This window comes from Scyliorhinus canicula, chromosome 4 (genome assembly GCF_902713615.1).
Source record: "Scyliorhinus canicula chromosome 4, sScyCan1.1, whole genome shotgun sequence".
Taxonomy (NCBI): Eukaryota; Metazoa; Chordata; class Chondrichthyes; order Carcharhiniformes; family Scyliorhinidae; genus Scyliorhinus; species Scyliorhinus canicula.
Window position 1 is genome coordinate 27,156,549 of NC_052149.1, and position 24,878 is coordinate 27,181,426.

Sequence of the window (24,878 nt, forward strand, 5' to 3'; positions counted from 1 at the left end):
TCTTGCGATCGGTGTCATAATATCCACTCATGTATATAATGACATGGAGACAGGCAGTGATTGACACACAGGATGACCAATGAACACACAACACAGAACAACCAATCACCAGACAGGACACCACCACCATAAAGCCCACAGGGCATTAAGACTCTCCCTCTCTCAGGACCCAGCTACTGAGACAGTCAGAGTGCACAAGCTAGTGAGCACTATCACCATGCGGTAGCTGGCAAGTCTGGTCAAGCCAGTAAGAGGTCATCAGTTAGATTAGTAGAGTGTGAACCCACAGCTGAACATGTACAGCAGTCCACTAGTTAAATAAAACATTGTTGGATCATCTCCTGTGTCAGACGGTCTGCTTCTAGCTTCACTGCATCCAGTTGCAGTAAACCTCGAAACAACCTGCCTAACACATCAATCGGACGGGGAGAAAATAGGCCAGGATGGTAAACAAGTTGGCATCAAGGAGAGAAATGTAAAATCCAAAGAGCAAGTGGGTTTGGAAGAGAGAGGGTGGTTAAGACTGCTGAAATGGACAGCATATTGATTGAACAGCTCCAACCCATCAGCTGAAGCATTTGACTGCACACATTTGGCTGTGTGCAAGAAAACCTCCAAGGTTGCACTTTGCCAGTTTAACAACAGCAAACAGTAATTGACAACTATTTTAACAGGGCTTTCAAGTTTTACTGTGGGTACATGTGTTTCCTGGCTTTCAGGAGCTTGTCAGTAACAGCAAGTCGAAACACAGCAGCAATTAAGGGGCTGAACAAATGGCTCTGAAATAAATCTCTGAAGCACTGAGACCTCACACCTGCTTCCTTGCCAAAGCGAAAGCTTTATAACTCTTTTGAACTCATGTATCCATGAGTAGAAAATGCAGCAATTGTAAACTTTAACGCTGGGCTGTATTACACAATATTTCATACAGACCTATCTAGGCAATGCCTTATTATGCTCTTGGTGTAGCATAAGCTGCTTCCTTGATGTTCACTCTGACAAAGGAAGGTTCAGACGTGGAGATAACTTGAACACATTTATTAAACTATTAACAATTCTCCTACTCGGATTCGCCTCTACTGTTAATCCTTCTATAGCTACTCAGACTGACAAACCAGTCTGCTACAATCCACGTGGTGGGTGTGATGTTGAATCAACCCTGCGTCTGTACTCATTGAGTGTCTCCACTGGAAAGAGCAAGATCAGGTGTGCTGTGTCCTTTATATATGGGCTGGTGTAATGCCTCCCTGTGGTCGTGACACCTCTGTGTGCATCGTTAATGCCCATTGGCCGTGTCCTATCTTACTGACCTATTGGTTGAGTGTCTGTGTGTCATGTCTCTGGTGCTCCCTCTAGTGTACAGCTAGTCTACGTGTACTTACATTAACCCCTTGTGTATCTACAGTGATGCATATCACCACATCCCCCCTTTTTGCGTGTTACATATTTTCTGTACACTGTTAAAGAAAATTGAATAAAGAAAATTGAACAAAAAAACAGGTAGACAAGCGACGCTCTGTGAAAGTTATAACAGTGATCATTAAACAATAAGTCCAACTCAGATGTATGAATCCAAAACCCATCAATTATCATGGTCGAATGTCTTTCTTGTTGGGTTGGTGAGTTGGTGATTTTGATGGTGGCATGTCCTTGTGAACGCCATCAGTGTCCCTGTGCATAAGGAACCAAGAAGTGGTCAAATCACTTCGTTGTCTGATTTGGAGTCTTTTTTTTCTTCTGATGCTTGTGATAGCGATGTTGGATGGCATCTGTCCTGAAAGCCAGATTGCCTGTTGGTAGCGCAGCACACGTGAATTGGGAAGATGCATCATTCTGTTTGGTATGTCATTGTACTGAGCTGGGCAGTAACAGTGTCCCTCATGGGCAGCGTTGTACCATGTCGTACCAGTCTTAGTTCCATTGGTGTAGTCTTTGTCGTGCTTGCTGTCAACGATGTTGCCTTTGGTATGCGTCGTGTCATTGTCTTTGATATGGTTTTCATAGGTTGTGATGTAGTGTTGGTTGGTTTTGTTGCCGTGTTTGCTGCGCTCAAGGACCACACTCTTTGGATAATACGAGTCCTTCACACAGTTACCCGTGTCAGCGTGCTTTGTGGCATCTGCTGTCACCGTGAGCATGCCGTCACTGAGTTTGCGGCGCTCCCCTTCTGGAGTCATGTCCAGCTTACATGAATCAGCTTTGGCTTGTGGTTGCTCCCCATCTGGAGTCTGGTCTGTTTCACCTGAGTCAGTTTTGATTTGTTGATGCTCCCCGTCTGGAGTCTGGTCTGTGTCAGCTGATTCAGTTTTGGCTTGTCGATGCTCCCCGTCCGGGATCATTTCAGGTTCACTTCAGTCAGCTGAGGTTTCTTGATGCTCCACGTCAGGAGTCAAAACATTCAGGAATGCATTTGCTTGTGGAGAGGCTCGAGCGAATGAGGTTTGAAGTAACGTGGTGTCACCGGAGTCACCAGTGGTCTCACTGTGATCGTCGAGTGCCTCTGTACATTCTAGCTGAGGTCTGTCACATTGCACATCTGGTATGGGAAGTGGGATGCCGTCGTCACTTGTCTTACATACAGTGGATAGAGCCGCAGTGTCTTTTTCTTATTCACTGGAGCGTGGTAGACTGTCATAGTCTTCTTGCTGTTCACTTGAGCATGGCAGACTGTCATAGTCTTTCTGTTGTTCACTTGAGCGTGGCAGACTTGCATCGACTGCTGCTGGTTGCTCAGAGGAGGTTGCTAGACCCTCATGGTCTTGTTCATGCAAGGACTGCGCTTTGGAGTCTTGCGTTCCTTCAATCATGGATCATGAGATCGCTGTGGAGGCTTGTGTCACTCGAGTCACTACTTGTTCATGCAAGGACTGCGCTCTGGAGTCTTGCATTGCTTCTGTCCTGGAGTCTGTCCACGAGCTCGCTGTGGAGTCTTTCATCACTTTCTGTGTGGAGGCTGGGACCCTTGGTGGTGCGTGGACCACTCTCTGTGTGGCAGCAGGTCGATCTCTGTGGGCTTGTACCGCTCTCTGTCTCTTGGTGACAGGCTGCAGCATAATCCTGCACTCACGAGTCGGGATGTCGTATATGCTGGGCTGAAGATTCCCCAATCCGAAGAACTCATTGTCGAGGTCGTCAATGTACAACACGTCTAGTTGTGGTTCGGATTTGGCATTGGGGTAGCCACCTCCCAAGGTGAAATCTTCGTTTGAGTCATTGTCTTCCAAGACCATATCATCACGTTTTGTGTCGGAGCTGGCATTGGGCTTGCGATGTCCAAAGAAGAATTCAAGGTCTGAGTCACAGTCTTCAAGGACTGTATCATCTCTTTGGGTGGTGTTAACTGCTTGTTGCAGGGTTCTGCGGAGGTTACTTTCAGCTACTGGTCGAATTTCAGGCATTGTGCTGTCATTCCAGGTGAAAGAATCGGGTTTTAAGGCTTTAAATTTTTTTTTTTGTGTTTTGGGACATTTCCCCTTTAAGTGGGCGTGGTCTGGGGCCTCTTGACGTCACGATGCATCTGACGTAGGTCGTAGGAAGCGATTGGGCATGCTCAGATCGCAGTTCCTTTACCTGGGGCCTTTTTCTCCACTGTGCATGTGCAGCACCTTTACCAAGATGGCTGCAATTCAAAACTGCAGATTTCTGCTGCAAGCCTACCACGTGGTGAGTTTTGGCGCCTCCTTTACCGTTTTTTCTTGTATGTCCCTCGCAGAATTCTTGGAATTTGTCCAGGGCTGCCTGGAAATCACTCTTGTTTTTGCCCCTTTGAATATATACCTGCAATGGTAAGTAGAAGCTTTATTTTCTCTTCATCTGCCACGCCATCTAGGTCGGACGCTACCAGGTAGATCTCGAATCTCTGCCTGAACCAATGCCAGTTTTCACTGAGATTGCCTTGGTACCTGAGCTGCTGTGGAACCGGAATCTTGAACATCATCTTGCCTGGGTGCCGTTGCTGGTTGTCACTGTTTGCTGAGTTGTAACTATATGGATTTAACAGTCACTCACTGGTACCATGTTGTGTTATGCTCTTGGCGTAGCATAAGCTTCTTCCTTGATGTTCACTCTGACAAAGGAAGGTTCAGACGTGGAGATAACTTCAACACGTTTATTAAACTATTAATAATTCTCCGACTCGGATTCGCCTCTACTGTTAATCCTTCTATAGCTACTCAGACTGACAAACCAGTCTGCTACAATCCACGTGGTGGGTGTGATGTTGAATCAACCCTGCGTCTGTACTCACTGAGTGTCTCCACTGGAAAGAGCAAGATCACGTGTGCTATGTCCTTTATATATGGGTTGGTGTAATGCCCCCCTGTGGTCGTGTCACCTCTGTGTGTACCGTGAATGCCCATTGGTCGTGTCCTATCTTACTGACCTCTTGGTTGAGTGTCTGTGTGTCATGTCTCTGGTGCTCCCTCTAGTGTCTAGCTAGTCTACGTGCACTTACATTAACCCCTTGTGTATCTACAGTGATGCATATCACCACAGGCAACAGAAGGATAGCTCAAGTACTCCAACAGTCTGCTTGAGGAAGACTCTAGTAGGCCACAGTTCTGGTTGTATCACTGTTCAGCTCATGAGCATGGGTTTTGGAGAAGTGTCATAAGCGAAGGTTTGGAGGGGCTCGCCCTAGTCCTTAAGCAGTCTCTGACATACCGTGTCGGCCCAGAGAATATGTGCGATGCAGGACAGCAACCATGGACCAGCACGATGCACTGGTGACAATCACACAGCAGATCTAGCTGCCTGGAAGAATTCAGGTTAATTGATATTTTGACTGCATCAGACAATGCACTGTGGCTGTGACAGTGGGATAGATCTTATTGAGAGAGATGATACAGATCTGTGACAGCCTCCACTGAAGAAGCACCAGGCTCCTTTCAGGATGAGAGCTCGGAGAACTGGAGATTGATGACTTTGAGCCACAGGGTAGTGTATGGACATCTACAAACTGCTCGCCTCCTCCATCAACTCCCTGCAGATTCATGATATTCTCTACTTGTCGTCGCTGTTACTTCTCTTCCACCAGCCAAAATCATTCCCAATTTCTGCAGTAGTCAATACCAACCTGAGCTTCTTGAACATGTTATGGGAATGACGAACTATCAAAAGAAATTGCAAAAGATTTTCAAGCAACAGGAAAAAGCAGTGTCCGGAACTTTCCGACCATTCACGCCAGTGGGATCTCCCAGTCGCACCGGTGAAGCAACACCCGCTATGGATTTCACAGCGGCGAGGGATACATTCACCAGTTAAGCCGTTGACCACAGTGAGACCAGAAGATGCCACCGCCAACCACTGGCGGGCTGCCTCCACTGCCGCAAAACATGCAGCAGGTTTGCTTGCATACCTAATTACCATTCCCCATTGTTCAGCCTGGACTGGCAACTTTTCAATAGTCATTAATGGGGACCAAAATCAGGGCCTTGAATAAATGCTACATAAGATTTGCAGAACAACGAGCTCATTGCCAGCTGAAGCATTAAAGACCTACATGGACTGGTCGGAATGAATGGCCTGTTGCCATATTTCATATGTGATTGAGCGGAGGCCCACTCAGAAACTTAACTGGATGGACCCTGGGCAGGAAGCCAATGGCAGATTTATGTTTTGCAATTTTCATCTTGCGACTGCCCCATTTACACAGAAAGAAGGGGCTGCAGGGAGACTTAAAATGTTTCCCATGTAAAATCTGTGCCACCTCGGATTCACCCAATTGATTTTAACCTCCCGAAGGAAGTGGAGCCATCCAAGATGGCCACCTGCAAAGGACCATGGGAATTATGGCCAACCCAGGACTCCGACAGATACAAAGTCTATGTGTATCTAAAACACAGGTAACCAGACCTGATCGAAACCCCCGCTCGTTTGCATTTCAATGGCCCATTTTCCCAGGACAATAGAACTCCAATCAAGCGACCAGTACAGCCACAGACTGATCGGCGCCACTCCCTTTACTCAGAAAGCACAACTGCCAAGGTCAATGACCGTTAAGGACCTGCCCAGCCACCAAGGCACCTGCCCCTTTATTGGCTGAAATCAAAGACAGTGATCACAGCCCTGTCGAACTATTGGGTCCAAGGTTAAGGACCGTCCCCAAGAGCGGAAAATCCCAGAGAGATGAAAGAGGATACAGCCATGTGTTCTATCTCTTTTGGACCCATCCAGTGCCAGCCCAATTGCAGCAGGAACAGCCAGTTAAGTTCAAGACCAACAATCGCTACCTGACAGATGAGCCCAGCAGAGACAGAGCCACTTTCTTCGAACCAGCCAAGTGAAATCCAGATAAAGGCCTTATCCATTTGCACAGTGCCGGTCGCCCTGAAGTTAAGTACAGGTTATTATAGCTGATAGATGTAGTTTAACTCACAGTAGATATTGTGTTTGCATGTTGAGATAACTGTTGTGTATGTAAATAAACCATCTTTGAACTAACTAACTGGTTGTGTGGTCATTGGATCGATTTAAGGAAATTGGCAACGCTGTTGGGACCGAAACAGAGCAACAGTGGTGACAAGCCATGCATGGAAAATTTCCAAAAGAACAAATTTGCAGTTACGTAGCACTCTTGCACATTGTCCCAAAGCACTTTACAAGCAATGAAGTCACTTTTGCTGTCATCGCTTTCGCTAGGCAGAAAAGCACACAGCTGGCATGCCCAAAGTGAAGGGAGAACTGCACCAGCTTTATCAGTTTATTACCATGGTTTTCCTGGTAATAATTTCAATCCAGCTGAATTAAAAGCAAAATACTGTGGATGCAGGAAATCTGAAATAAAAGCAGAAAGTGCTAGATGAATTCAGCAGGTCTGGCAGCATCTGTGGAGAGAAACCGATTTAACGATTTGGATCAAAATGATCATTCTACAGAACAGATCCTTCTATAGAAAGATTATTTAGATCCAAAATGTCAGGTGCGATTCTCACAAAAGATTTCTAAGTTAATTTGTGGCAGGGTTTTCAGGGAGTTTCCCGTCGGCTCTGCTGGCGAGTTCCCCACCGCTATTCAATGACACGGAGTCACTTTTTGGGCCCTGCGGAGTTTCTCACCGGTTTAATCCACACTTAGATTTTTCTTTTAGCACTGGGGCTCTGAACTCAGAGATCGGGCCACCATTTTGAAAGGGGTCCCGATCTCTAAGTGACCTTGTGGGTCCCCCACACTCCCCACCCGTGGGCAATATCAGCCCTACACACATGGACACTACCCCACACCCCCAAGTGTGGACAGCTCACTATGGGGTCCTTGGAGGTCCCCACTCTTCAGGCCCCTCAAGGCCGTACATAACCCCTACCCTTCCTCCCAGAGGTCCCTACCTACCAGCCTGCAATCCCCCACCCTTCAAACATCCCCTGCACCCTAATTTCACGGGCATGGGCCCCCCGGGCCTGGCCCTTGGCAAAGCCACTGTGCACTCGGGCACCCTTGCATTGCCACCCTGGTCCCCAGGCAGTGTTCCTGGCTTGGCAGTGCCTTCTGGGCACCTAGCAGTGCCAGGGTGGCATTGTAAAAGGTGCCAGTTGGGCAGGGCCAAGATGCCCACGTTCCAGGGGGAGGGCCATGGAGCTACCCTGCACTTACCCTGCCCACCCTGGGGTTTCCGGTGGCCAAGGAGGTCCCCAGGGTGGGGAATGGAAGGAGGCCTGTGGATCCCGGCAGGTAGGTCGTAAGTAGGTTTAAAACCTACTTCCGGGAGAGCCGTTTGGTCACGTCCATTTGGGATGGAGTTCCGACCCCGACGTCTCGCGGGACTTCGGTGAATCCCGCGAGGCATGGTGGCTGTCGGGAGGCTCGCTGCAGGCCTCTCCCGGGATTCTCCAGCCGCGTTGTGCTCTTGCTTGAGCACAAAGTGGCCGGAGAATCGCGCCCGTTAACTCTGTTTCTCTCCACAGATGCTGCCAGACCAGTTTATCCAGCGTTTTCTGTTTTTAATTTCAGTCCAACTGGTTCATTTTTATGTCACGAACCTCAATTTTCTCGGAAAATCTCTTGACAGGCAATTTTACCAAATGTTCTCTGGCAGTTCAATCAGTGTTGTCCAACAAAACTCTTATCTGCCAGTTTGCTTGCTTCCATGTTCCATCAGATCGGTGGGGGAGAGCTCTGAGCTCTTGCTTTAAATGCATGCTAACTTATCCTTCTGGCCGTTGCTCTCTCCAGCTATCAATGCTCATCTAATGTTATCAAACATCTTCCTCCGGACAGATGTTAGGTTAACTGGTTTGCTTCTCGGTTCCCCTTTGAGCTTTGTGATAACATATGGAAATTCTCAAGTGTAGCTCCTAAAACCACTAATTAAAGCCTCTCCATCGTTCTTGGAGAATTCTGGCCTAAATTCTCTGTGTGGAAGAAAACTTTTTTTCAGATGTTAATATCCGATGGTTGGTCGCCATTTTCTCACCACTGAATGTTTGAAACAGAAATTCATTCAAAATTAATGGTCGAAAACGGATGTGCATATCTGTAGCTTGCCCACAATTCCCAAGCAAATAATCAACTCACTGGCCAACCATAAACCTGAATATGTCATTAATCGGTAGCAGAATGGTCGCAGTACCCACATCTGGATGTGTTTATGACTGTAAGAAATGTTTGGAAATTACATTTGCAGTCAGGACATGGAAGGCTTCTAAATTAGTAATGCTGTACTCGCACTGACAAATGAACGCATTTCCATGACTAGCAAATAACCATTTTTATTTTCCTGCCTTCAGAGATAAGGGCCGTATATGGGCATGCAATTAAATGTTTGTCGTTCAGGAGATTTAAGAAAAGCCGTCAGTTTTACCCATTGTTGCTGGAGATTGTTTTCTAACCAGAATTCATTTTATTCTTAAATTCCCCAAGTGCCCTTTTAAACATCTGAGCGGGGCATGAGGAGTGGGGGCAGGCTAAAACTGAACAGGTAATATAGATTGTTTCCAAAAAAAAACTTCCCAGTGAGGCTGGGTGGAACAGGAATTCATATCCAGGCCAAAAAAACACAAGTTTTAATACAGTGGTGGTTTCAAGTCCAACAAATATATCAATTCATAGCACATTTCTCTCAATATTTGGCATGTGGAAAAATTTGATGATGTGAAGCATATTTCTTCATAATCTTTGTTATTTGCACTGAGATTGCAGTTTGCCTCCTTGAAAACATACTCTGAAAGGATATAGGGAATAATGTTCTAATTAAATTTAGGTATGTGTAGGGAAAACAAAGGTAGTTTTAAGGGATTTATATTTGTATTGGTAAACATTAGAAATAAGGTATAGTTTTAATTTAATGTTGATGTTCCAGGCAGGGTAAAACCTCTGGTTGGATTCATGCTGGACAGATGTGTTTGTATGTCTGGGGGTTGGTTAAGTTCCAATGGTGTTTCTATTGTGCTCCGAGAAGGCTACGGTGTAGTTGCCTACTTGGTGATAGTTTCTTCATTCTTCAAATTGATGCCAAGTTAGTTGCTTTGATCTGATGGGGTATTCCACATACACACCCCAGCTATTGGAAACAGTTCAAAACTTGGGCCGAGGTCTTCCAGCCCCATTATGGTGGGATCGGCTACGGGAGATTCGGCAACCCAACCAAATGGCCACTGACGTTCTACAGGACCGCACCACCTTGGCAGCGATGGGGACAGATAATCTCACTCCTGGGGCAGGATCTTCTGGACCCACCCGCTACCAGGATTGTCCAGCCCGACAGAATTCAACCCCACCCAGGGGTTCCCCGGCACCTCGGCCATGGTGCAGGTGAGCCACACAAAAACCCCTAGACTTCGACGGGACCAGAAGACCCCACCAGCGGTTAACAGCTTGCTGCATTTGGAGTGGGGAAACCTGCCGTGGGCGGTTGGGGGGTGGGCGGGGGGCAAATGCAGGGAAGTGCTGATAAAGCTCACATTATTGCTAGTTCAAACCTTCCACAATCAATAACAACAGAACACTTGCACTGTTGTAACACTATTAACATAGTAAAACATCCCAAAGAAACACACAGGAGCTTAATCAGACAAGAGATCTGTGAGCCAAAGGAGACATTGGGACTATTGACCAATAGCTTGACCTAAAAGCTTGAAAGGAGGATTGGGAGGTGCAGAGGAAATTTCAGGGCTTTTGTGTCTCAACAGTTGAAGCAATGTCGATCGCTGGTGGGATGAATTGAAATGAGGGATCCACTAGGAATCATCCATTGGATTAAACACTTTATGCAGACTATTTAGAATCACCTATTTCACATTTTCCCCTAGCCTGAACCTAGAATCACTGAATAGTTACAGCACAGAAGGCAGCCATTTTGATTGTTGAGTCTGTGCCAGTTCTCTGCAAAAACAATTTAGGTGGTCGCATAACCTCTCCCTTTCCCAGTATCCCTGGAAAGGTTTTCCCTTCAAGCGCATATCAAATTCCCTTTTGAATGTTGTTATTGAATCTGCCTCCATCATCATCTTTTCACCGTGGAAGTCCAATTGCCTTGTACCACTACATCCCACCAGGACAGCCTGGGGGTCTCTCCACTTCTTCCTCGAATGAAGGCCCATCCTTCGCCTGGCTAAAACTACTCTTTTGACTTTGACCTGCACCGTACAAAGGGCTTCCTTTGGGGACTTGCCTTTTTGTGGGGTATTTGGCACATTCTTTGTTCCAGTCCTGTCCGAGTCATCTCCCTCACATTTTTCCCCAGTATCTGGAGATTGCATCAGAGCCGTTTTCTGCTTTCATCCCATACGAGAACGTCTCATCAACTTTGCTTTCAATTTCCACTCTTCCATCATCTCACGTTGTTTACCTCAAACTCTTCCTTTCCCTGCTTCAATTTCTTCACCAAAGTTTTCCAGCTATCTGCACCGGCAAGATCTTTCGGTCCACCAATAGCCAACCCCACTGCTGGGGAACTGACAACAGAGGGTGCAAACAATAAGAAACCTCATGGGCTGTGTGGTGGGACCGTCTGATCCCACTGCTGGCCAAGTGCGGGCTGCCTCCACCACTACAAAACACGCCGCATGGGACAGGGAAGGGGAATGGAAAATCCAGCCCATGTCTCATGTCTGTAGATAGTTAATTGACGAATTTTGGCTCTGTGCTCACTGCCTCCTACAGCTACCTTTACTACAGTTTCTCACACCTTGGGTGGGATTCTCTCAGCCCGGGGCCGGGCCGGAGAATCGCTGCGACTGCCCCGACGATGGGACGCGTTTCTCCGCAGAGAATCGGTGCCGTTGACACCGGCATGGTCGGCGCAGCGCAAGCTGGGGACAGCTCTATGGGGCCCCACCATTCTAACCTGCTCTTAGCAGGCCGGACCTCGGCATGGAAAGATCCGGGAGCGGCCTGTGGTGGGGGAGTTGGGTCCAACCCGGGCGGGGGGGGGGGGGGGGGGGGGGGGGGGGCATACATTGTCGCCTGGCCCGCAAATCGGGGCCCACCGATCGATGGACCGGCCTCTCGGGCTGTGGGGTCTCCTTTCTTTCACGCCAGCCCTATAGCGCTTCGTCATGTTGCGTCGGGGCCGGCACGGAGAAGGGAGCCACAGCACGTGCGCGCGTTGGCGCCGGTACCACTGCGCATGCGCGGACCCCGCGGCGCCCAGTTGACGCCGGGATCAGCAGCTGGAGCAGCAAGGGTTGCTCCAGTGCCGTGCTAGCTCCCTGTAGGGGCCAGAATTGCTGATCCTGAGGCCATGTTGACGCCATCGGAAAACACGATGGCCTTTCCGAAGGTGTCAACACTTAGCCTCAGGATCAGAGAATCCTGCCCCCTACTCCCATTGAGGATCCCACTCCATCCTCCCAGTTTTTCCAAATCCATTGTATTGTTCTAACAATGTCACCCTCTATTCCAGTACTTCCAATAAATCTTGCTCTTCCTTAACCAAGGGTCCCTATACATCGTAGCTGATTGGAGCCCTCACCTATTTTGGTTCCATGAGTACTTCTCCTCTCATCCCTTTTATTTCCCTCAGAACCACAGTAAGGATCCCCTTATCCTCATCTTCCACCAAACCGCCCTCCACATTCAATGGATTATTGTCTGCCATTTCTATCACCTCGTCCATGCTGCAACTGTAAAATCATAGAATCCTTACAGTGCAGAAGGAGGTCATTCAGCCCATCAAGTCTACACTGACCCTTCAAAAGAGCACTCTACCATGTCCACTCCCCCGTCCACCCTGTCCTATCCCCGTAACCACATAATGTAACTTGCACGAACCTGGAACTTATGATGGCCAATCGACCTAATCCGCACATCTTTTAACTGTGGGAGGAAACTCGGAGGAAGCCCACGCAAATACGAGGCGAATGTACAAACTCCACACAGAGCGTGACCCAAGGCTGGAATTGAACCTGGGCCCCTGGCAGCAGTGCTAACCACTGTGCCGCTATGCTGCCCGTGTCTGTAGAACCGTCTGTTGGACTGTCAAATACATTTTTGTCTCCCCAACACACAAAAGGCACCATTTCCTCTGTGCCACCTGGGCCACTCCTGCATCAAAACTCTCCAAGCCATCCCATGATGCAAGTTCAACAGATGACATCCATGTCCTTTTCACTTTTATTTTTATTGAACAGCAGCAACTGGTAATGATTCTGATATTCTCGCTTACACCCCTTTTTTGCTTCTTTACCTGTCCCGTTACCATCTCTTTTTGCCTTGCACCATTATCCCTTTTGAGATTTGGCCTCTGATACCTTCCACCCTATCACAGACATCCCATTCGTTCTTTTCCCCCTCCCCTTCTCTTGTCTCTGTACTTGTTTAAAAACTATTCCCACTTGTTTTCCAATTCTGACAGAATGTCAAGCCCAATAAAGGCATGTCATAGTCAGAACTTTGAACAGCGGCTGTATTCAGTAAGAATTTTCTAGAACTTCATTTTCTTTCTTTACAAATGGACATTAAAAGGCTGCTAAGGTGGCTGCTGAGGGTAAGATGATGAAGTAATTTCTGCATAGGCTAAGTACCACCTCAGGTCTCCAGAAATTTCCAAATTGAATTACAATGGGTAAATCAATCGGTCTGCAAACAACACAGCAAGAAACAGCAGCAGTATTAGAATCATAAAATCCCTACAATGCAGAAAGAGGCCATTCAGCCCATCAAGTCTGTACCAACCCACCGAAGGAACACCCTACCGAGGCCCAATCCCCCATCCTATCCCTCTAACCCCTCCTAACGTTTGGCCACTTAGGGGCAACTTATCATGGCCAATCCACCTAACTTGCACATCTTTGGACTGTGGAAGGAAACCGGAGCATCCGGAGGAAACCCATGCAGAGATGGAGAGAATGTGAAAAATCCACACAATCGCCCAAGGACGGAATCGACCCTGGGCTTCTGGCGCTGTGAGGCAACAGTGTTAACCACTATGCCACCCTTACATATATATTACATATATATTAAGATTGTAACAGATAAAAAGCCCAAGGAAAATGGTGAAAGTCATTTTCTCCCCATTCAATGACTACTTCTTAGATTGTCATCGAAGGGCAGCACGGTGGCTCAGTGGGTTAGCACTGCAGTCTCACGGCGCTGAGGTCCCAGGTTCGATCCCGGCTCTGGGTCACTGTCCATGTGGAGTTTGCACATTCTCCCCGTGTTTGCGTGGGTTTCGCCCCCACAAGCCAAAGATGTGCAAGGTAGGTGGATTGCGCACGCTAAATTGCCCCTTAATTGGAAAAAATTAATTGGGTACTCTAAATTTAAAAAAAAAAGATTCTGTCATTGGTTCCAATTGATAACATATGCAAGGTTTGCCAGATGGAACTATTTTCACATATTTACTGAACACTATTGCCCAGATTTAACTGTTCCATAGAATGCCGTTGGCAGATTGTTCCCAACAGCTGCTGTATGATTCTTCAGAGGGTTTTTTCTCCTTCCGTACTGCCCCCCTCCTCCACATCATTCCCCAACCTTGCCGAGCTGCCCCATCAAAGATTACCCCTCAAAGTCCAATATGTGGAGGACATAAAATTGTGCTTTTACTTTTTGGAATTCTCTGCCTTACTTGTGAGCATAGCTCTGGAGAACAGGCATGGGATTCTTCAGTCGCCGACGCCGAAATCACCTACGCCGATTGGCCTGAGAGTCCCATTTACGCCGGAATCGGTGGCTGCGCAGTTTTTGCGATGCTCCGCCCCTTCGAAGGACGTCACTTGAAGTCCTCCCCCGATGCTCTGCCCCCGATGGGCCATGTTCCCGACGGCATGGGTCAATCATGCTATTAGTCTTTGTGAAGTCGGCGTGGCGGCTGCGGACTGAGTCCAGCGCCGCCGCAGCCGGTGGGGGTAGCTGTTCCACGGGCAGGGTGGGCTCTGATGGGTTCTGGGGACACTGGTGGGGGTGGTCCGGAGATGGAGAGGGGAACAGTATGTGGTAGGCCGGGTCGAAGTGCAGCCGCCGCCGCCGCCTTGTTACACGGTGCGGCCGCTTCAGGCCGCCGCCGTGTGCATGCGTGGCCACTGACCGGCAATTCTCTGGCCATAACCACAGCTAAAGCCGGGGGCTCTACACTTCGTGCCTGCTACCCCCCCGCCAGATGGAGAATCGGTGCAGCTTTTGCACCAATTTGTTCTGCCGTAAAGCACCACTTCCCACGCCGGCGAGAATCCAGCCCCATGGGTTTTGCTTTATGTAAAACTATGGGCTTAGTCTCACTTTGAGCAGATCAAATACATTTGAGGATTTCCGGCGATCAACTCCTGCAAAAAGGATGCAGTTATTAAAAGAAAGAAAGCAGCAAATTCTTGCAATTATTTGGCACCTTTCATGACATCCCAAAGCCAATGTGGGTATTTTTGTTGTGATGTTGGAAACACACAAAGACCCTACAAAGACAGAGAGATGGGTGCGATTCTCCATTGCCCGTCGGCAAAATCAGGAATGGCGATCTGGCGGCGGATGGCTCCCGATGCCAAAATCGCAGTAGCCACCGATTTGACGCCAGGTCGCGATGCTTCCCCCCCTTCCAACTCGGCGCATCGAGATCGCGCCGTGTGGAATAGTAACCCCATTGGAATGTCATTAGTGGGTCGACCCGCGATGCTCCACATCCAATGGGCTGCATTCCCGACGGTACGGACCACATGTGGTCTCAACAGCCGTGAGCCTCACATGGCGGCTGCAGAGAGAGAGAGAGAGAGAGAGAGAGAACGTGTGCCGACAGTGTCCACAGCTAGGACAGGATCCATGCCGCTGTCTGGAGGGCTTCTGCCAGGGCTGGGGGAATGGTGGGGCGTGACCAGGAGGTGGGTTGTAGGGTCAGGGTGGGCGGGTATGGGGTCTAGCACAGCCGGCGCCATCTTTTCCGGCTCAACCGTGTGTGTGGGGGGGGGGGGGTGTAGGCGTATGCGCGTCTGCAGATCGTCAGCCCTGCGCATGTGCAGCACGGGCCGGGTTATTCTCCAACCATTTTCCGCGCATTCCTCGTGTGTTTCACGCGGCGCCGGTGCTAGCCCCTCAATGGTAGCGGAATTGTGAGGGTTTCGCACCTATTTTCCCGTTGTGAAGCACCACGGATCCTCCGTTGGCATCGGCACTTAGCCTCCGGAACGGAGAATCCAGCCCATGATGTTTTAGTGAACAAGGGATACGTAGTGGCCAAGACACTGGCATTTTGTACTAAAATCAAAGAAACAGAGGGCGCAATCAAATGGAAAAGTTTGTAAGTGTCATCTATGGTGGGTTTTGCTGGGAGTTTCTCCCTGGCTCTGTCAGCGATTTGCCCACCACTATCCAAACACACTTTAATCACTTTTTTGAATGCTGCAGAGTTTCTCACCAGGCTAGGCCACACTTTGAATTATTTTCATCACTGGGGAGCTGAACCCACTGGCCAGTCCAGCTTAGAGATCAGGCCACCATTTTGAAAGGGTGCCATGAACTCCAAATGGGCTTGAGGATCCACCAACGGGCAATGTCACCCCCATCGCCTGATCGACGCCTCACAAGGTCGTGTAGAATTCATGAGAAGCACTGGCTGTTGGGAAGCCCTGTGGGGGGACCTCTCCCGGCATCCACCGGCCGTGTCGCACCCAGAATATCTTTATTATCTCTGCAGCTTCTAAACGTTGATCTTCAGACAGACTTGCGTGTTCTCATAAAACGAAGTTAGCAGGCAGGTACAGCAAGCAATTAGAGTACAAAAATAAGGGAGCCTTGCTACAGCCGTACGGGTCGTTAGTGAGAACACACCTGAAGTACCGTGCACACAGCTTTGGCCTCCATATCGTATGAAGGATGTACTTGCATTGGAGACAGCACAGCAAAGGATCACTCGACTGGTTCCGAGTTGAGAGGATTGTCCGATAATGACAGGCTGAGTAAATTGAGCATAAACTCTTTGGAGTTTAAAAGAATGGCCCCGGGGGAGGGGGGGGGGGTGATCTCACTGAAATGGTCAACGCTGAGAGGATGCTTGCCTTGGCTGAAGAATCAAAAACATGGGGGCACAGTCTCAGGAAAAATAATTACTCCTCAGAGGAGGAGAAATTTATTTACTCAAAGGATTGCAAATCTTTGGAACTGTCCATTCTGAGGGCTATGGATACTTCATCGTTCAATATATTAACTGGGATAGGCACATTATTGGTCTCGGGAATCAATGTATGCGGAGGGCTGGTGGGAGAGCGGACTTGAGGCAGGTTATTATTCTTGATCATACTGAGTGGTGGAGCAGGCTTGAAGGACCAGATCGTCCACTTCTGCTCCGATTTGTTAAGATTGCCGAACTCTGCTGCTCTTCTACAAACATATTGCCAGAGGATCTTTTATACCCATCCGAGTGGACATATGGGACTTCAGTTTGATTCTTTAGATGCCTCCTCTGAAATGTCAGCTTTGCTCAGTCTCTGCAGTGGGACCCCAATGCACAGCATTCTGGCTGGGTGGCTTACAAATATTGGAGATACAAACGTAAATAGGAATGGCATCACTGCGAGTGTTGAAAAAAAAAGTACAATTTTGGTCTAGTTTTGTTTTGATAACTTACTTTTCAAAAACAGTCAGAAAACATAAAGTGGTTAAGAGCCAATCGCAGCCATAATCATACACCAAGCTTCTCTCAACAGTAAGGTTGCAAGTTTCAATCAGTTGCCGAAAACGCTGGAGGAAGACGTACAGCCGCTTAAACAAATAGATTTGCTCATTTGAACCCCAGTTAATTTCCAAAATGGTGAACTTTATTCAAGATTCAGAAATTCCTAACAACAGTTTGAGTGTATCTGGAGCTAGTTGGATTCCTACGGTTTGATTAGCTCTCGCAGAGGTCGGAAACACAATGCAATCAATCTTTTCATTTTCTTCTACTTCCAATGTAGATCCATCTTAACGATTTAAATTGTAGCACCAGAAAGTCCAGCACTGCAAATCACTCCCTGATGGAAAGAAGATGTCCGCCTTATTTTACAAAGCCAAGCTCACAGCATTCCCGTGAAGAAAATTAAGAAATCACGCCATTGTGTGATTCGCCAGCATAGAAATCAGAACTTTAATGATGCTTGTGCATAAATTCGCAAATCAGCACTTTAGACTGGCTTAGAGGCTGCCCAGAAATCTGGATGTCGGATCAAGTTTGTAGACCTTGCATTCCCTTTTCACATCAGCACCACACCCCACCACTCAGCAGGAAATCAACCCCACTATCTTATGAAGTACATTTTTAATTTACTGGTGGAGAACTGACATGTGAACAAGGACCATCGCTACATAACTAATTTCATAATCAGAGACGATTTGCACCTACAGATTTGATAAAACAAGGGAGATCAAATCCCAAGCTGTTCTCCATTCCATTAGCAAGCTCAACAATCTGCAATAGGACCCCGAACATTACCTGGTATCCATATTCAAAAGTAGAACGATACCGCAAATACAGAGTGTTTCAGTCATAATCAAGCATGCAAAATATCCTGGAAATTAAAATGGATCAAAATTTGTCTACCTTTATGACTGGACACTAGAATATTAATAATTCTCACACATTCTGAAAGAATAGGAGTTGGATTTTCCGAATGCTGACGCCAAAATCGCATTCAGAGATTGGGTGGAGAATCCCTTTCGATGTCAAAATTGGGGGCGACGCTTGTCTTCAGATGCTCCGCCCCCTCCAAAACATCATCATCGATGAGTACGCTGCACACAGTTGGGACGGCCTCAAGACGTCCCATGAAAGCCCTCACCTGATGCTCCACCCCCCATGGGCCGACTTACCGACAGCATGGATCACTTATGCTTTGAATTTTTGTCAACCTCGCGTGGGGACTGCGGACTGTGTCTAGCTCCGCCACAGTTGGGGGGGGGGGGGGGGGGTGGTGAGCCATTACGCTGACCGGGGGGATTCGGTGGGAACTGGGGGGACTGAACATAGAACATACAGTGCAGAAGGAGGCCATTTGGCCCATCGAGTCTGTACCGACCCACTTAAGCCCTCACTTCCACCCTATCCCCGTAACCCAATAACCCCTCCTAACTGTGGGGGGTTACATGGGGGCACTGTATGGCAGGCCAGATCCGCGCGCAGCCGGCACCATGTTGTCCGGTGAAAACGCTACAGGTCGCCGCCGTGCACATGCAAGGCCACAGACCCGGCAATTCTCTGCCCGTATCTGCAGGGAACACTGTGGATTTTACGTGGCGGGCCAGGTGGCGCATCGGTGCGGGGCAGTGCCGACTTTTCTGTCATAAAACTAGACAGATGCACGGGACACAGCCTCAGAATCAGAGAATCCAGCCCAGTAGATTTTTCCCAATCCTTGGAACCTAGTCTGAGAGATACTAATATGTAGTCCACACAATTAAAACTTAATTGTTCATTCTGAACAGAAGCTATGCTGTGAGAAATAGGGACAAAATGAACTCTTGGGCAGTATTCTCCCATCCTGGATCTAAGTCCCGTGCTAAGTGCAGGAACATGGGGTTGAATTCTCCATTTCAGTGACTATGTCCCCACGCCCTCATGAAAACGGTGGTCTTTTACGCCACAAAAATTGGTGTCGTAAGGCCACAGATTCACAGCCCTGCGGGGGGCTAGCAGGCATCCATCATGGAGCTCGCAGCTCTAGCTGCCAATACGGCCCCCCGCACTTCCGAGTTAGAGGCCGCTCCATGACAGACTCAGACCGCGGAAATAATGCCCCCAATCGGCCGCGCGCCTGACCCGGACCGCCCGCACAATAAAGGCCCAGTCCCGAATGAGGCCCCCCTGCCATCCGATCAGCTCGACCCGACCGTGGCGGCCGCATCGGGGTGCGGAGAATCCAGCCCATGGAGTCTTACCCGCCATGCCAGAGAAAACTCGCAATGTTCTCGCTGTAATGGGCTGGTTTAGCTAAATCACTGGCTTTGAAAGCAGACCAAGGCAGGCCAGCAATATTGTTCGATTCCCGTACCAGCCTTCCCAAACAGGCGCCAGAATGTGGCGACTAGGGGCTTTTCACAGTAACTTCATTTGAAGCCTACTTGTGACAATAAGCAATTTTCATTTCATTTCATTCATATTCCATTGCTGTGTAGGACAGATGGTTCATTGTCGTGTCCAGATGCCATATTGAAAAGGCACCCAACATCACTATTGAAGAAAGAAGGTGGGCTTCCAGGAAAGTATATGGACCTCTGAGACTGGATAATGGACTTCCTGTGAATGAAGACAAATCTCCAGAAACATTCCGGTTCTGGAAGATGAACTACCTCAATGACACTGAATGTGGAAGATGCACCGGTAGATGCTCCCTCCCATCACTGCTGTGGTGTCCCCGGATCCAGGGTTGCTGCCGGTCTCCATTCCAAGCTCCTGAGGCAGCCCCAGATATGGTTCAGGCGATTCTTGATATCTGCAGTTGTTCCAGACGTGTTTCGGAATGGCGCCTTCTCCGACCCTCATCGCGGATAATTGGGCATGGATGGAAGTCGGGATATCAGCGGTATCCCATTAGCTGGATGCAAATGAGTCTCACGTGGGCGTCCGGCGGGTTTTACAACCAGCCATGGCGGGCACCAGCTGAAAATCCGGTGGGAAATTAATGCCGGCGAGAATCCAGTTTCCGAGCATACCACCATATTTCCGCCATTGAACGCACCGATCAGAGCTTGGGAGAATTCCGCCCAAGGTCATAAGAATAAGTACAGGCATAGATGACAAAATACTACAGAATGGGATTCCAGGCCTGTTGGGAAGGAGGAAATACAACCTGATGAATACAACCAGTTGAATAATGTACTGTGCTGTTGAATAAATATTCCATCACTTTCAGAGAATGATTTTCAAAATGTAGGCATTAAGTACCATATCATGCCGGATGCTTTACTTGTGGATATTACACTCAGACTGGCTGTTTAATGAATTGGGAAGGATCCAAAAGGGTGCATATTGCACATGGTCTGTGGAATGGAATTGACAGATGGTGTCGACAGCCCTTTCTCTTTCCGTATCCCTGTAAACCTGATTTTCCTGAAGGGTCACCCACGCAAAACAAAGATCTTGCAGAAACTTAAATTACTTTCCTTTTAATCCCTGGCTCCTGATATTTTTTCCCATTTGTTTTGTCTCACAAACATTGCAGGAGGCATGCAAATAATATGGCAAATAAATAAGATGAAAAAATAAAAGGTAAACAATTCTATTGAGATGGGAGAAGGTTTTTTCTAAAAAAGTTTGGAGTATTTTCTTGGTTTAAAAAAGCTGCTGCCTGCTGCTCACCCCCCTTGCAAATTAAAGGGGTGATGTTTTGGCCATATTCAAACATGCAAAAAAATCCTCAAAATTAAAATGGACCCAAATTTTTGCACCATTCTGACTGAGCACTAGAATATTAACACTTGGCACCACATCGGCAATGTATACATGTTCTTCCCAACACTTAGAACCTAGTCAGAGAGATGCTAACCGTCTACTTCAGTTTTCTCCTGAGAATGGAGGTATAACTTATTCATTTTTGAAACAAAAAAAGTCTGAATGTACAACTGCAGTTGGTAATCTAGTGAAAAGGCAATTGAAGTCTTGTGAAGCTCATGGGAGCGCAAAGCAAGGTGGGCACAGGCACTTACTTATGCCAATGGTGGGATTGAACTATGGAATTGAAGGGCGCATTGAGCTTCTTGACGGCAAGCGCATAACCCTCTTTTTAATCGTCCTGCATGTCGTGCATGCTCATTAAAATGCAACCTTTCCAATGAAGTAATAAGCAAACAAGGGAGGGAGGGAGATGCTAGTTTGACAAAGTCTTGCGAGGGCTGGACTATACAAGGGAAGATCTATTCATAATACAGTAGGTCGAACATGATTGCTCAGAGATCAAGGGTTATACGGGTTGTGAGAGTCGAGGGTAAAAGAGGAAAGGTCAAGAATGGTAGGGGGAGGGTTGAGGATGATGGATGGTAGGTCAAGGGTAACAGGGGGCGTTCCATTGTGCCGGGGTAGCTTCAAGGGTCAGTGATAGCTGGTCAAACATGATGGATGTTAGTCAAGGGTCAATGAAGGTCGGGCAAAAATGATGAAGTGAGAGTCACGGATGATGGAGGAAGGGAAAATATGATTGAGGGAGGGTACAGGTTGATGAATCCAGATCCATAGTCACTAGCACGCACGAACATTGCCATGTTAACAAGAAGAGTTCCCAACGGTGACCCTCGAGGACAGAGTTATTCACGTACCAGCCTCCCCGAACAGGCGGCGGAATGTGGCGACGAGGGGCTTTTCACAGTAACTTCATTTGAAGCCTACTTGTGACAATAAGCGATTTTTATTCATTTCATCATAGTGGGGTGGGTGGAGACCACAGTTTGGCCGATGCCAAGGATAAGAATATTAATTTGATTAAAAGTAATCAGGACGGGGGGAGGGCCTCCTACTGCCACCCCTGAGAAGCATGACCTCCTGAATGGCCTGGATGGGAACCCGCAGGGAGAAGTTGCTGAACAGTGTGACCATTCTTTGTCTGCACTCGGATATTTTCCACTTATGTAAGAGTGCCAATACCTCCGGGGATCAACAGATGGCAGCAGGTGGCAAGGGGGTGGCAGCAGTTGCAGGGAATCAGGGGACAGGTGGAGAGGGGGTGGCAGCACTTACAGGGATCAATAGGTGGTGAGAAAGTGGCAGCAGTTACAGTTCCCAAAACCTCCTCTCAGACAGCTCCTGGCTTGCAGAGAATGAATGCCATACCATTTAAATGTGTTGCCCAGACCGTCGACACCATGCGTTATGGCAGCAGCATCTCCACCTCATGAGTCACCGCGCTCCACACGCACGAATAGCTAATTTGCTGCCCACCACGTGACCGAACGTTGCCAGCCATTTTGCTTACGGATGGAAGTGCCTCTGATCCCGCCACTACCAGAATCGTTGCTACTGGAAGGTTCTGCCTTTGGAGTAAACTGCTGACCCTCCCAGCGTCGAGGAAGAGAATCGAGAAATATATTCAAATTTGGCAACGTGCCAATCTGGCCATACCACAAAATGGTTACAAGGTCATCGCAATCAGTTTTACACCCTTCCAAACTTTCTTGACCATGATGACATATACCGTGGAAAAAGAACTGCCTATTCATTATTGTCCATTTTGCCTATTGCTGAAGTTGGATTTCACTCCCGATAAGGCAAAAAGTATCAGGCACAGATTTACTATCTTTGCAAAAAATAAAATCAGACACAAAAGTGATTAACAATTACAAAATGAAAATAAAACACCAAAAATGTGAAACAATTTTTGATACATGAATTAACATTGTTAATATCATCACTGACAGATCTATTTGTATCATTAACATAACATTTTATAGGTGAGTCATTTCCAATGCTATAAAATTTAACACAATCTATGCTGAGTTTCTAAATATCCCACCTTACCTGCACTATTAATCTTATGGGCCAATTATACCATAATAGTTATATGAATGCAATGGGTCGCGTCAACAATAAAAAATATGGTCATATCAGTGACTTGCTGCAATGAGTTTGGGTAAGTGGTGTGACTTTTTAAAAAAGTTCTGTACTGTCACACATGCTTTGAAATTCCACTGCACCTTTCGTAGTCATGCTAACCGAAGAGAACTTTCAAAAGAAAAACCCTTTAGTGCTGGCCAAACAATTCCTCACTCCTCAACTCATTTCACAACTTGACCAGTAGATGGGCATAAATCAATTAAAGTCAATACACGTGCCAACCTCTCCTTGCCTTACAAAGAGAAGCATGCCAAACAATCAGTATGATTGCTCAACGGAGGCTGTGCATTGTTTTGACAGAATTCGGCCTCAAACTAACATCTGCAGTTAAGTAAAATCTTGAGAAAAGAAGTGACAATACACTGATTATTAAACATCGATCTATACATTAAAGCACTGAATATCACTTTCACTGAATAACTAAATAACCAAATAACCTATGAATCACTCGCCACTTTGGTGTTTGAGTTACAATATCATCCACATGTATATAAGTTTAATAAAAAATGGTATATTGCAGCTTAAATGTGAATAATCCTCTTTTTATGAAATTTATGATTCAGAGCACTGGATCTGATAAAATTTCCGGCAAAATTACTTGAGACTAGAATATTTCTAAACACATAAAGAATTCCCAGGGTGAAGAAAATGTCACTGTTCCAATCAGCAGTTGGGCTAAAATGATTGAGTTCCTTTTAAGTGGCAGAAGACCAGCAAAAAAAAAGCTTTTTTGTCTTGTGGAGGCAGGGAGCTGAAGTGAAAACATTATTTAAATTCTGATTGCACACACAAGCTGAACTAGCTGTATCCTTGCAACCTAAGCAAGCCCCAAGGGAAGATGCTCGACTGACAAATTAATACCTTAGAGAAAAGATCAGAATGGTGGCAATGAACTCATTTCTTCCTCCCAGTAATAAAGAATGGCTTTTTTCTTTACCAATCGGTGATTGTTGCCATGGCGACTTGGACTTACCTCATTGCTTCACGGAGTGCTCCTCGCTCACTGAGAGTGGTGTGTTTGATGTCATCAAAATTATTCTCCCGCTTCTCATAGCTCTGGAATAAACCAGGTAAAGACATTTTTCGTGTAAGTGTTTACTTTCATACTCACATATTAAAACAGATCCTTTTGCAAGCCACATATTCTGTCAAGTGCTCCCGTTGCATAATCAAAACTGACATTATAAACCTGCCAAAAGTCAATCTTATTCACAATGTGGTTGTCATGGAAATCTTATCACTAACTCACCATGTATGAGAGGGATGCACACAAGAAGCTAGCCACTGATATCTGATTGCAAATACCTCATTCTAATGCAAACCTTAATGTATGAAACATGAAATAAACATTTATGCTCTGCTTACTTTTCATTTAAATAGTTTGTCTTCCCTAAGGCATTTGTCTGGTAACTTGGAAAGACTAGCTGCTTCTGAATAAGTATTTGTACTCCGGGAAAGATGTAAATATCCCGAGGACCAGATAGATCACAGGAATCTAAAAGATAAAGTAAACAACAAAAAAAAAGCCATACAATAACAGTGATTATACTCATGTCTTACACATAGTTTTGAATATCAGGATAAATGTCAGGTATTTATAAATCCCCATATAGATGTTGCTTTACTTATCCTTGAGTGAATGTTTGTTTTAAAAAAACAGAAAACAGAAACAGAAGAAAATGGCAAACATTTTGGAAAAGCAGAGTGCAAAGGGAGAACTGGACTTAAGATATAGCACACAAAGAGTAAACCATGCAAGGAACTGAACAGAGGGGTGAAAGAAAAGACTGCAAGAGAAAGCAGTAGCACATTATTTAACGAAAACATTTCACAAGCAGAAGAAAGCAAAATAGGTGAGGTTACAACGAGGTCACAGTGAATTCAGAATAATTTCAGGAATATTCAGATTTACTGCACCTTGTTGCACCTCCTCCTCCTCCACAAC

General features: G+C 46.9%; 1 protein-coding gene across 3 annotated transcripts in view; it reads right to left on the bottom strand.

Moving 5' to 3' along the window:
• The window catches only part of LOC119964436 (dihydropyrimidine dehydrogenase [NADP(+)]-like), a 918,190-nt gene that overhangs the window by 698,282 nt on the left and 195,030 nt on the right, over positions 1 to 24,878 (bottom strand). For 2 of the 3 annotated variants that reach the window (XM_038793913.1, XM_038793914.1), the window contains exon 3: positions 23,907 to 23,989. In XM_038793913.1, the coding sequence (XP_038649841.1) occupies positions 23,907 to 23,989 (83 nt within the window). Of the gene's footprint in view, positions 1 to 23,906; positions 23,990 to 24,298; positions 24,423 to 24,878 lie in introns of those variants that run through there. The other variant, XM_038793915.1, reaches the window with a different exon arrangement.